This window comes from Cavia porcellus, unplaced genomic scaffold (genome assembly GCF_034190915.1).
Source record: "Cavia porcellus strain 051 isolate PalLab524CR breed Dunkin Hartley unplaced genomic scaffold, mCavPor4.1 scaffold_11, whole genome shotgun sequence".
Lineage (NCBI taxonomy): Eukaryota > Metazoa > Chordata > Mammalia > Rodentia > Caviidae > Cavia > Cavia porcellus.
The window spans coordinates 60063432-60076274 of record NW_026947494.1 but is presented as its reverse complement, the minus strand read 5'-3'; the positions used below and the strand labels follow the sequence as shown (position 1 = coordinate 60076274).

General features: G+C 33.1%; 1 protein-coding gene across 2 annotated transcripts in view; it reads right to left on the bottom strand.

Annotated features, from left to right (window-relative positions):
- The window catches only part of Fcho2 (FCH and mu domain containing endocytic adaptor 2), a 102677-nt gene that overhangs the window by 37324 nt on the left and 52510 nt on the right, over positions 1–12843 (bottom strand). For both annotated transcript variants that reach the window (XR_010050559.1, XM_013158196.3), the window contains exons 11-13: positions 10452–10476; positions 5541–5598; positions 5102–5277 (exon numbers count right to left, since the gene is read on the bottom strand). Coding sequence is in view for 1 of the 2 variants with exons in the window: in XM_013158196.3 (XP_013013650.1) it covers positions 5102–5277; positions 5541–5598; positions 10452–10476 (259 nt within the window). In the remaining variant the exon portion in view is untranslated. The remainder of the gene's footprint in view (positions 1–5101; positions 5278–5540; positions 5599–10451; positions 10477–12843) is intronic.

Below are 12843 nucleotides of genomic sequence, written 5' to 3'. Positions count from 1 at the left end.
CAAGCAAGCTGGGCGACAATATCTTGGGTGACAACATCTTTCAAACCCCAGTATTTTCAAAGTATGAAATTAACACACATTCATTCAAAAAACAGAAAAGAGAGAAAGACAAAAAATAAAAGACAAATGTTACAATGACAGACTAAAAAAAAAAGCAAAGGTGGAGAGCATGGCTCAGTGGCAGAACACTAGCCATGCATATGCAAGGTCCTGGGTTCAATCCTCAGTACGAACAACAAAAAGAAAACAAGAAGCAAGAAAAGCATACAGGTCAGTAAGAGAGCACTTGCCTAGCATCACCCAAAGCCCTGGGTTCAATCCCCACCAATGCAAAGAAACAAAAGGCAAAGATATAATCTTTAAATTCATTTTCATGGAAATTTTTTTGACAAAGTCAAGCACCCATTCATGATAAAAACCCTACTAAAAATGGAAACAGACACTTTTGATCTCAATCTGATAAAAGCCATCCATGACAAACCAACAGCCAACATCATACTAAACAGACAAAACAACTAGACAAGAGAAAGAAATAAAAGGAATAAATACAGGAAAGAAGTTAAACTATCATTATTTGCAGTGTTATGACACTACTTAGAAGACCCCAAAAACGCCACCGAAAGTCTTCTAGATTTAATAAGCAGATTCAGTAACATAGCTGGTTACCAAGTCAACACTCAAAAAACGATTGCCTTCCTATATACAAATAACAAACTCAGAGAGAAATCAGGGAAACAACACCTTTCACAACAGTATCCAAAAACTGAAATACCTAGGAATTAATCTAATGAAGGATGTAAAAAGACCTTTACATTGAAAACCAAAGTAAAAACAAAACAAAACTAAAGTACTCTGAAACAAGAGACAGGAGGATAATACAAAATGAAGGGATATCTTGTGCTTTGGGGTAAAAAGAAACAATATAGTGAAAATGGCCATACTTCCAAAATTGTATACAGATTCAATGCAATCCCAATCAAAATTCTGATAGTATAGCTCACAGAATGAGAGAAAACAAAGCCTAAAATTCAGCGGAACCAGAACCAGAAGAGATCTAAAGACCTAGAATAGTAAAGGCAATCCTGGGCAACAAAGACAAGGCAGGGGCATCACAACCTTTGACTTGAAATTATACTATAAAACTACTGTGATAAAAGTTTAAAAAAAACAAAACAACAATAACATCAAAAAAACCCTACAGGGCATTGGCAAAAAAAAAAAAAAAACAGAAAAAACAAACAAACAAGCAGATCCAAAGGTCAATGGAGCAGATTAGAAGTTACTGAAACAACAAAACACACCAAGTCACCTTATCTTTAATAAAAGTGCCAAATAGAATCACTGGAAGAAAGCCTCTTTAATAAATGGTGCTGGAAAAACAGGCTCTGCACATGCCAAAGATTATAACTGCACACATATCTTTTACCATGCACTAAGCTAAAATCAGAGAATAGATCAAAGATCTTAATAATAAAACAGAAACATTAAATCTGCTGGAAAATAAAGAGTAGGTAAAACTGTTGAAGATATTGGTGTAGGCAAGACTTTATAAACAAAATCCCAATTGCTCAGGAACTACTATATCACAAAGAATCAACAACTGGGATCTCACTCTATTGAAAAGTTTTTGCACAGGGAGAGAAACCACTAACACAGCAAAGAGACAAACCACAATGTGGAAGAAAATGTTTGCCAGCTGTTCCTCAGACAAAAGATTACTGTCAGAACATATAAAGAACTCAAAAACATCAGTCCTCAGCTGGGCATGGTGGGTGGTGCATTCCCATAATCTCAGCACTTGGGAGGCTGAGGCAAGAGAATCACTAGCAAGATAGAGACCAGCCTGGGCTACAAACTGAGGCCAAGGCCAGCCTGAACTGCATAGCAAGAGCCTGTCTCCAAAAACAACAACAACAAAAAAGCCAGTCCTCTCAGATTTAAAGATCCAATCCAAAAATGGGCATCTGAGATAAATATACACGTCTCAGATGAAAAAATATGAACAGCAGCAAATAAATATAGGAAAAAATGTTCAACATCACTGGTCATTCGATGCAAATTAAGACAATATTGAGATTCCACTTCACCCCAGAAAGAATGTTTATTATTGAGAAATCAAGCAGTAACAGATGCTGGAGGAACTGTGGAGAAAAAGGAACCCTTCTCCACTGTTGGTGGAAGGGTAGACTGGTGCAACCACTGTGGAAATCAATATGGAGATTTTTCAAAAACCTAGGACTAGGGTTCCCATTTGACCCAGCTATTCATCTTCTGGGTATCTTCCCTAAAGAATTAAAAACATGATCTATGTGCACACGTGTTTATAGCAGCACAATTCCTAATAGCCAGATCTTGGAAACAACCTAAATTTCTGTCAACTGAGCAATGGATAAAAAAAGATGTGGTATGTTTATACAATGGAGTACTATTCAGCCATAAAGAAGGATAAACTGGAAACTTTTATGGATAAATGACTGCAACTTGAGACCATACGCATAAGTGAAATAAATCAGACATGCATGTGTATATATCATATTGTCTCACTAGTATAAGAAGCTGTATTGGTTAAGACAGTTATACTACTGATTTCTGTAAGTTCAATGAAGAGAAAGATTTGTGCCAGTATTTAATGTTTAGACAACTGAATGCAAATGTCTTGCTCTCTGGATGAATAATTTGGGGATGACAGCAGGGGACATGTGGGGGCAGACTTTTCAGAAGAGTATGAATCTAGAGTTTGTGATTGGCTCACTGTTTAGTACTGGGATTGGGAATATAAGTGCTATACCCACTCTAGGTGGGTATCCTCCATACAATGTAAGGGAGGAAAAGAAGCCTGCTTCCCACTTTTTGTTTGTGTTGGTTTTTCTCTCTTCCACCACCATTAACCATTGCCCCTCTGCCATGCCATTCTGCCTTGGAGACAGCCAATTATGAATCAAAACCCCCACAAATTGTGAGCCAAAGAAACCTTTCCTTCCTGGTTTTGGGTATCAGGTACTTTGTCTCAGCAATGAGAAAAGTAACTAAGACAACAAGAAGATCCACTGTCATCATTCCTGTTCAATATAGTAGTCAAAACATCAGCCAGAGCAATCAGGCAAGAGAAAGAAATAAAAGGGATATGTATAGGAAAGGAAACAATTAAACTATCATTATTTTCAGGAAGCATAATCCTTTACAGAGAAGACAAAAAATTCCACAAATGACACTTAAAATTAAAGAACAAATTTAGCAATACAGTGGGAAATAAAAACAGCATTCCTATACATGAATAATGAACTCACTGAGAAAGAAATTAGGAAAACAGTGTCATTCACAGTAACATTAAAAAAATTAAATATTTAGAAATTAACCAAAGAAGCGAAAGATCTTTATAACAAAAAGTATAGTGGTCAGAAAAAGACAGAGAATGACACCAGAAAATTGAACTATATTCTGTGGTCCCAGATGGGTAAAACCAGTATTGTCAAAACACTAACAATATAGAATTAATATACTCTCAATCAAAATGCCAGTAGCATTCCTCACAGAACTAGAGAAAACAATCGTAAAATGTGTATGAAACCAGAAGAAACCCAGAATAGTAGAAGCAATCCTCAGCAACAAAAACAAGGCAAAAGGCAATACAAGTCCAGATTTCAATCCACATTACAAAACTACAATGATACAGCATGGTACTAACACAAAAACAAGACATGCAGATCAAAAGAAAAGAAACTATGATACAGAAATAACTCAAGGTACATTCAATCATCTCAATTTTGACAAGCCAAAAGCATACACTGAAAGAAAGCATTTTTAACAAAGGGTAGTGGAAAAACTGGTCACACACATGCAGAAGACTGCCATGCACAAAATCTACTGCCATGTCTACTATCATGCACAAAAATAAAATCACAATGGATAAAAGACCTAGATATTAAAATATAAAAATCTTTTGGTATATAAAATAAGTGAAACACTTAAAGCCACAGGCATAGGTAAAGACTTTCTAAACAAATCCCCAATTACATAGGAAATAACTGATTATACCAAATCAAAAAAAATTTCTGCACAGCAAAGGAAACAACCAACATAGTGAAAAGACAACCTACACAATGGGAAAAAGTTTTGCCAGCTATTCCTCAGAGGACTAATATATAGAATATATAAAGAACTCAAAAGAAGTAGACCTCCCAGAATAAAAACTCCAATTAAAATCGGCAGCTGAAATGAACTTCCGAAAAAGTAGAAAAGGCTAATTAATACATGAAAATATGTCTAACATCTCTAGTCAGAGAAATGCAAATTAAAATAACACCGAGATGTCACCTTAATCGAGAAAGAATGGACGTCATCAAGAAAACAAACAACAATAAATACTGAAAAGACTGCAGGGCAAAAAAGGGCACCCTTCTACATTGTTGGTGGAAATGTGAACTAGTCCAACCACTATGAAAATCACAATGAATAATCCTCAAAAAACCAAAAACAGAAATTCCATTCAATCTATCTATTCCCCTTCTAAGTATCTTCCTTAAAGAATTAAGGACATTATAATATAGTGATTTATCTATTCCAGTTTGCAGCTACACAACTTCTAATAGGTAAATCTTGGAAGCAGTGTATATCCATCAACAGATGATAAAGAAAATGTGGTGTTCATATACAACAGGGTACCAGTATACCATAGAGGACAAATCTGAATTGTCTGTAAGGAAAATGGACACACCTTAAGATCATATTGTTAAGTAAATCAAATACATAAACTAGCAAAAGAAAAGACAGACAACAGGAAATCAAGATAAATCTTTGGTAAAAAAGGGAGAGCTTGAGATGGAAGGAAAAAGAAGGAAAGGGGATAAAAGGAATTAAGATGTGTTATACACATGTACTTACGAATATAATCACTGTAGTCACAAGTACAAGTACACATGTATTTATGACTACAATGAATGCAAACATACACCAACAGGAAACATTTTTATATACACTTATGAAATATTTTTCTCACCCAATGTGCTAAGTGGTACTTTACTTTTTATTAGTCTTGCAAGTAACCAGTTGGAAGAAAAGGACATAAATAAAAGAGTATAAATTTGTTCATGCTCTTACTTACAGATATTGCTGGAGAGAGTGTTATATTTCCTATAGATACTTTTAATTCATCCAAAGAAGCCATTGTGTGATGTGAGTTGTTTGGAAGCATAGGCTTGATTTCTATCCGAATCTTCTTTGGTTCTTCATCTTCAGAATCAGAATCAGTAGATGAGTAGAAATGGTTCTCTTTGGTATGTGAATCATCAGTTAAAGAATTTAGCCTTAATATCTTAGTATATAATCAGTTTTCCACACATTTATAAGAAGGAAAAAAACCTTTAAAGGTAAAGCAGATTAAGAAATAAACCATTTTTATTAATAAAACTTTGTCCAATGAAAACAGTCACATTTTAACTCTAGGCAGTTAAATTTGAAGAGGTTTTAAGTAACACTGTGTTTTAACTATCTACCTACATGTTAATGCAATCCCTAAAAATACACATACAACAAAAGGATATCATTCTGATTTGCTTCTGGTTTAATACTATAACCTTCTTCATCCACATCAGGAATGTTCTATAGGAAAAAAGAAAAAAAATTACTGTAATGATAATTCCAAGATACAAAACTATTATAGATTAGCAAAACAGCCTTAACTATTACTGAAGAACCAAATTATTTATCAAGTACCAACATGTTAAAATTGTTAGCACTATGGAAAATTGTATCTTTTTATTTAATTAGCTTCAAATCATTCTCCATGCTTTGGAGTCTGAAGAAAAAGCTGCAAAATGAAACAGGAAAACATAATCATCATTTCAGGGCAAAATTGCCAAGATGAAGACCAACTCAAGAGTGCTCAAAATCTATAGATTCTAATGTGAATCAGACAATATGCGATTGTAAAGTATCAGGATAAATATTCTCACAGCTATAAGAACTATACAGATATAAAAGGGGCAGTGTCTTTTTAAAGTCTAGATGAGCTATCTAAGACAGTGCATCAGTATCTGCCCACATCTCAACAAACATCTATTGTGTCTCCTTAGAAAAGACTCTGTTAAAAATATAAACAGAACTTGAAACTGAATCAAAGTCTCTAGATTCAAATGCCATTTTCTATAATATGGAGACATAGAACAATACACTATGCAATCAGCAAAACCCTGACTAAAGTAAGCCACAAAACAAACCATTCAGTATCTTCAATAAATAAACAGAAACAGAGATAATGACCAGTATAAACACTGAAAGGTTACCTGAAAATATGAAGGAGTGGTAATATGATTACATTTTAGGAATATATGTGATATATATATATATATATATTGCTAATTATAACTATAATACCCAGCCAAACTATATAAACAATTATCTGAAAGTACTGGAGACTGACTTAGACCAACCACTCAAAGAGCTCCACAAAGTGGTGTCCAAAACTCCATAAACAAATAAAAGTGGAAGTCTAAAAAACATTCAATCTATAGGAAGCAAGAAAATGAAACAAAAATGTTAAGGTGCGGGGGTGGGGTCAAAGAAAAAAATAAAATGCCAGACTTAAACCTTGACAGCATTAAATATAAATGGTTCCAATATGTAACTAAAAAGCTTCTGCAAAATAAAAGAAACAAGAAACAAAATTCAGAGACAACCTACAGAATGGGAGAAAATATTTATAAACTATTCACCCAAAAAGGGATTCATATCCAGAATATGTAAAGGACTTTATAATAATTCAACAGCAAAGAATCAAAAATAAAATTGTCAACCAATATAAGAAAAACTATAAATATCAAGGAAACACAAATCAAAACCATAATGAAGTATCATATCATCCCAGTTAGAATGGCCAGGCAGTTGGACTCTGATGTTTATTACAGTATTATTTATAGTGACAGCCTAGATGTTCATCAACAGATACAATGATTAAAAAAAAAAAAGGAGTATTATTCAGCTACAAAAAGGGAATGAACTTCTGTCATTTCTAATAGTATGGACAAACTTGGAGACATGGTAAGTAAAGTATTTCAAGCATAGAAATACCAATTAATACATGTTCTCACTTATACGTTGAAGGTAAAGAAATGATTTTAAGGTGATGAAAACGTCAATTACCCTTATCTGATCATTACATTATAAACATGTGTGAGATGTCACACTATGTTCTATACATATGCATGATTACATTGATTTTAAAATATAATTTTAAATAAAATTACAATTATTAACAACTAAAATTAATCATAGTATTAAATATTGAGACTAACAGAATGAATAAAACATATGACCCAACTATAGGCTGTCTATAATAAAATCACTTCAAATATGATGATATAGGTAGACTTAAAGATGAGATGGAAAAATATACATTAATAACAACACTAAACAGGTAGAAGTGGCTATCTTAGTATTAATGTAGATTCAGAAAGAAAATTAACAGGGCAGAGACAACTTCCACACAAAAACCTGTGTTCAGAGCCACTTTACTTCTAACAGCCCAAAACTGGAAATGACGAAAGTACCCTGTAGTAAGTGAATGGTTAAACAAACCCTCATACATCCATTACAGGGAATACTACTCAGCAACAAAAGAATGAACTCTCTACGTACTGTATAAAACAACTTAGATGAATATTCAGAGAACTGTGTGAAGTGAAAAAAAGGAAATCCCAAAATGGTATTATATGATCCTTCTGGTAAAGAAAATGTTGTTTGGACTGAATTGTATCAATATTGTAGTTGTCAAACTACAGTTTCGCAATATTGTAGTTGTCAAACTACACTATCAGGAGAAAGGAATGACATGTACGTAGTATTATTCTATAATATCATTGCAATCTTTTGTTAATCTGTAATGATTCCCAAATAAAATATTCTTACAGCAGTGATTCTAAATGTACTTACTTTTCTATGCTAGAACTACTCACAGAAACTTTTCCATATGTTCTTATATGTATCATTATTCTTACACTTGACCTTGCATACAGCCCACACTACTGATATGAATCAAAAAGTGGAATAAAGAACAGCACAGGCACCTTCACCTACTGATTTTCAAAAGCAGCTGTGGTGTTGACTTTTTAAAGTTCCTATCAGGAAGCTCAAGAGTCAGTGATATGTCTCATACTCTCTGTTTGGAATTGGGGATATTGGCCAAAAAAAAGGCAATTCCTATTTCCTTGGTCCTATTCCTTCACAAAATGTCACCCTTCCAATTAACATTTTTAAATGCATAGATCTTTAAAAAAATAAGATAAAATGAGGAAATGAGCAATAGTTTCTCTCCTGATACTTTAAAAAATAAGGCCATAATCAGCTAATAAATAATAATTGGCCATAAATAAAGGAAAATAAAAAATAAAAGTCCTTTCCCTGCTATTCATTATAACCTCTGTCCAAAGATAACCACAATTAACAATTTAAAAAAACACATACATACATATTTATATTTATGTTTAAAACAGCATTTAAAAGGTCTGTGTCTCCTTTTAGCTAGGAAGTTCAGCAAACAGATCAACCTATTTATAGTATCTATTATCTCATCAAGTGAGTATTTAAAAATTTAACCAGTTATCATTTTCATGGATGCTTTTGGTGTCTCTCCCTTTTCTCTTACATACATATCTTGACCAACAGTGTATATTAGTATAAATGCTATAGAGATGATGTATTGTGAATACATTTATAACAGTAAACTCCTCACAAGAGATTATAAAGTCAAAAAACATTCATATCTGTGTAGATGCTGTAAAGTATGATGTACTGTGAATACATCCATAACAGTAAATTCCTAGCAGATTACAAGTCAAAAGGAATGTGTATTTATTTGAGGTGATACAGGCAATTACCTACAAAACATTATATTGATTTATATTATATAAAAACTATGAGATATCAAAATTGACAGTATGACTACAGTAGTGTCATTTTAATTTGTATCAGTTTTCAGTAATATTTATTATGGTTATTTACCATTTTTATTTCTAAGAATAGAAATAAACTGCCTGTTTTTAATTCTTTTTCCTATTAGACATATTTGTATGAAAAACTTTTAAATAAAAGTAGTCCTTTGTTAGATGTCTTGAAAAGTTTGTCTTCGATGATTCAAAGTCTCTTTTGTTTAATAACAAAATTACATGGCGGGTGGTGCATTCCCATAATCCAGCACTCAGATGGCTCGAGGCAGGAGACAGCTGACTTTGTTGCCAGCTTGAGGTACAAAGTAAGTTCAAGGCCAGCCTAGAGTACACCTACATAGTAAAACTCTGTCGCAAACCACTACCCCACAAAATTGCATGGTGTATTTTATTATGTCCTTTCATGATGTAGTTTTTCTCATGTGTGTATAAGAAAATGATATATTGTGTTTAACCATTTTCTACTCAGATAAATACTGTCTACAGTTCAAAACTTCATAAAAATTGATCACTATGGAATATCATCAATAAGCTGAAGGAACTAAAATGTTTTAAGGAAGCATATATAAAAGAAAATATGTAAAACATCAAGTAATAAAGGCTTTCATTCCATGTTGTACTTATTTCTCAAAACGAAATAAAAAACAGCTTGGGTTGTAGCTCAGTGCTCCCTGGATTCAGTCCCCAGTATCCTCCCTCCTCTCCCTACAAAAACAAAAATATTAAAATACAAAACAAAAACACTACTGTAGCCTAATTTACATAAAACAATGTTTCACAAAATATTTTTAATTCTTTATTTTGGCATACCACTATATTGCAAAAGGTCAAAATGTTTTATGCCAAACAGCAGTTATGCAAGCAAAAATAATAAGCAAGAGGCAGAGTATCTGAAATTCTTACAATTAAATACAAGCCATGTCTTATGAAGAGTTTGAAAATATGCTGTTCATACATTATTTACAGTATGTGATAAATCTACTCTTCAGCTGCACCTCTCCCCAGGAGCTCCATTTTGTATCTTCTTTAATTATATATAAAGAAATAATTTAACTAAGAACAATGAACAAATCTCATTTAAAACACAAAAATACTGAGCATGGTCACTCTTGCTATTATTTATAAAATGAGAACCTCAAATAAAAATTCAAATGCAAGAACAGATAAGCCTGAATTTTAATAGGGCTAAGGTTAAATAATAAACATATGAAACTTTAAAATGAAATATGCAGATTTATTATCTGGCATGTTTCCCAAGAAAGAACACACTGATATGGCGTCATTCTAATTTTAAAAGTAAAATGTCACCTCTCCAAAGGTAGTTAGAAATACTAGTTAACAAGAAAACATCCAACAGTGTAAAACCAAAATACATCTTTGAAATAATTTTAATAGTGAATTTACAATAACATTAGCATTTGTCTTTTAATGGCTGCTTAACAGATATGCTAAGTTTTTTTCCAATGAAAAAAGCTAACTTAAATTGATTGTATCAAAGTTAACTCTACTTACAATTGAATCTGCATCAGGGCACTCCCTATAAAAAACAAAGAAATTATCAGGAACATCTGAGTATTGAAACTGTCGGCTAATTACATCACCTTTAAAGTATTTACCTTACTATTTAAATACAACTTTTATTTAAAGTCTAAAATTACTTAGAGAAATCAAATCATAAAGATTAGACTATACCAAATCATGATCCTATACCCATTAATACCTGACAAAACAAAACATAGCTTGCAAGTATTCTAAGAACTATTTTCAAAATTACTTCTCTTCCATAAATATAGTACTTGTACATCTTATCAAGGAACCTGTCAGTTCTCTTAAGACTTTCCAGTGGCTTTTTCCTCATTACGTAAAGAAAGTTTACTTTAAAAAGATTTCCTTAAGAAGAAAGCTTGACTTTAAAGAATGAAAGCTATATTTAAAGTGACAGTCTTAAAAATTTATCCAGTAACAGTGGGTAAATTTATACTAATTGGTATACTAATTTTTTACTTAAAAATTTTATGGCATCTCAGTTCCGGCAAAATCCTTTTTATAACTTAAAGTCAAAACTAGTTTTCTCCTAACGAATGAGTAGACTTATAGTTGGAACACTTTCTAGTTAAATATAAAATGCAGTTGTGAACTTGAATTCTATTCTTGATTGGTTTTGTACATAAGCTAGTAAAACCATTATTTTAAATGTACAACTAAAACACAAAGACCAAAACACGTAAAATTAAGGCCACTGAGGTCACAAGAAATACGGTTATACGATCAGAAACTCAAAAATTAAGAGTGCAGATCTAAAAGGTATTTGGATCTCTCACTTGAGACAATTAATGCATAGACTATCAGAATACTATAGAAACAGGTAATCACTATCTGCCCAAACACAAAGCACAAAACAGAGAAACTTACGAATTGTTTTGTTAAAGATTTAAAATTGAAAAACCAAGATGACTACAATACTCTTAATACAAACTAAAGTATCAAAGAGACAAGATAAATAAAAATGCCACTTAAGTTTATATGAATTTATAAGTTAGTTTTAAAAAGCCAGGCACAGTGGCATACGCCTTAAAATTCCAACTTCTCAGAAGGCTGGGGTATGGAGATTGATTGAGCCAAGGAATTTGAGACCCTACTCAGAAATGTAACACAAGCAAACACTGTCTCCATAAAAAAGAGGAGGAGTCATTTTAAAAACAACTGATTTTGAAATGCAGTTTCCTTATTGATAGATGGGGAATACTATATATGGGAGAAAAATCTGTGTTGGCTTTGAAGAAATATTCCAGAAATAACACAATAATGAATTAAATCCTAGAAAATTAATTTGATCAAACTTAGAACTTTCGTACTTTCTCTTTTTAAAAAGACAGTTTAATCAGGCAGAGTGGCACATACTGCTAATCTGAATACTCTCGGAAACTAATGCAGGAGAATCTCAAATTCAAGTCCATCTTGGGCAACTTAGTGAGATCCTGGTTCAAAAAAGAAACTTTTTTAATGGACTAAATTTAAGACAAAGCTCATGGGTTCAATCTCTCAATCTCTAGCACCTTCCCCCAAAGAGGCAGCTTTAACACTTTATATTTCTTTTTATGTTTAAAAGCCTGTGGCTTTGAGGCAGACACTTGTTATGTGGTAAAGCACTCATCTATTTGTCTTCACAGTGACCTGCAGAGATTAAGCCCCAAGAACAAGATCTGAGCAGGACCCATCTTCCACAATTGCTGGCAACTTAGGGGGCCAGAGATACTGTTGTGACACAAGTGCCTGTCTGGCAAGTGCAAGGTCCTGAGTTTAATTCTCAGTACCCCTCCCCCACCAAAAGTCTCTAGAATCTGAACCTGATAAATAAAGCATGCCAAAAACCACTGGAATTTCATGCAAAGTGAATTCTGACATTTTTCCTGATAAAAAGTTTTAAAGAAGATTATGACAGTACAACAATTTAAGTGTTGGCTTTTGACTGTTATATTCTCAATGGCAAAAAATATTCCACTATTTGGGAAGCTGAGACAGGTGGGTTGCAAGTTCAAGGTCAGCCTAGGCAGCTTTGCAAGACCCTGTCTCAAAATAAAAAGGGCTAGGAAGGCTGTGGAGTCAATCCCCAATTCGCTTCACCCACCACCCCTCCAAAAAAATGAACAGATAAATTGAAAACTTTTTTTCCTTTGAGACGGGGTCTTGCATGTAGCTCAGGTTGGCCCTGAACTCACTATATAGCCCAAGCTGGCCTTGAATTCACAGCAATCCTCCTGTCTCAGCTTTCAGAGGGCTGGGATTACCAGCATGTGCCTACCTGGCTAAATTGTTTACATGTTAAAATTTTACTTATAAATCAATTGGTTGGCTTCAGTGTGTATTTCCATAATTGTAAAAATAAATTAGATCATGTTCTTTT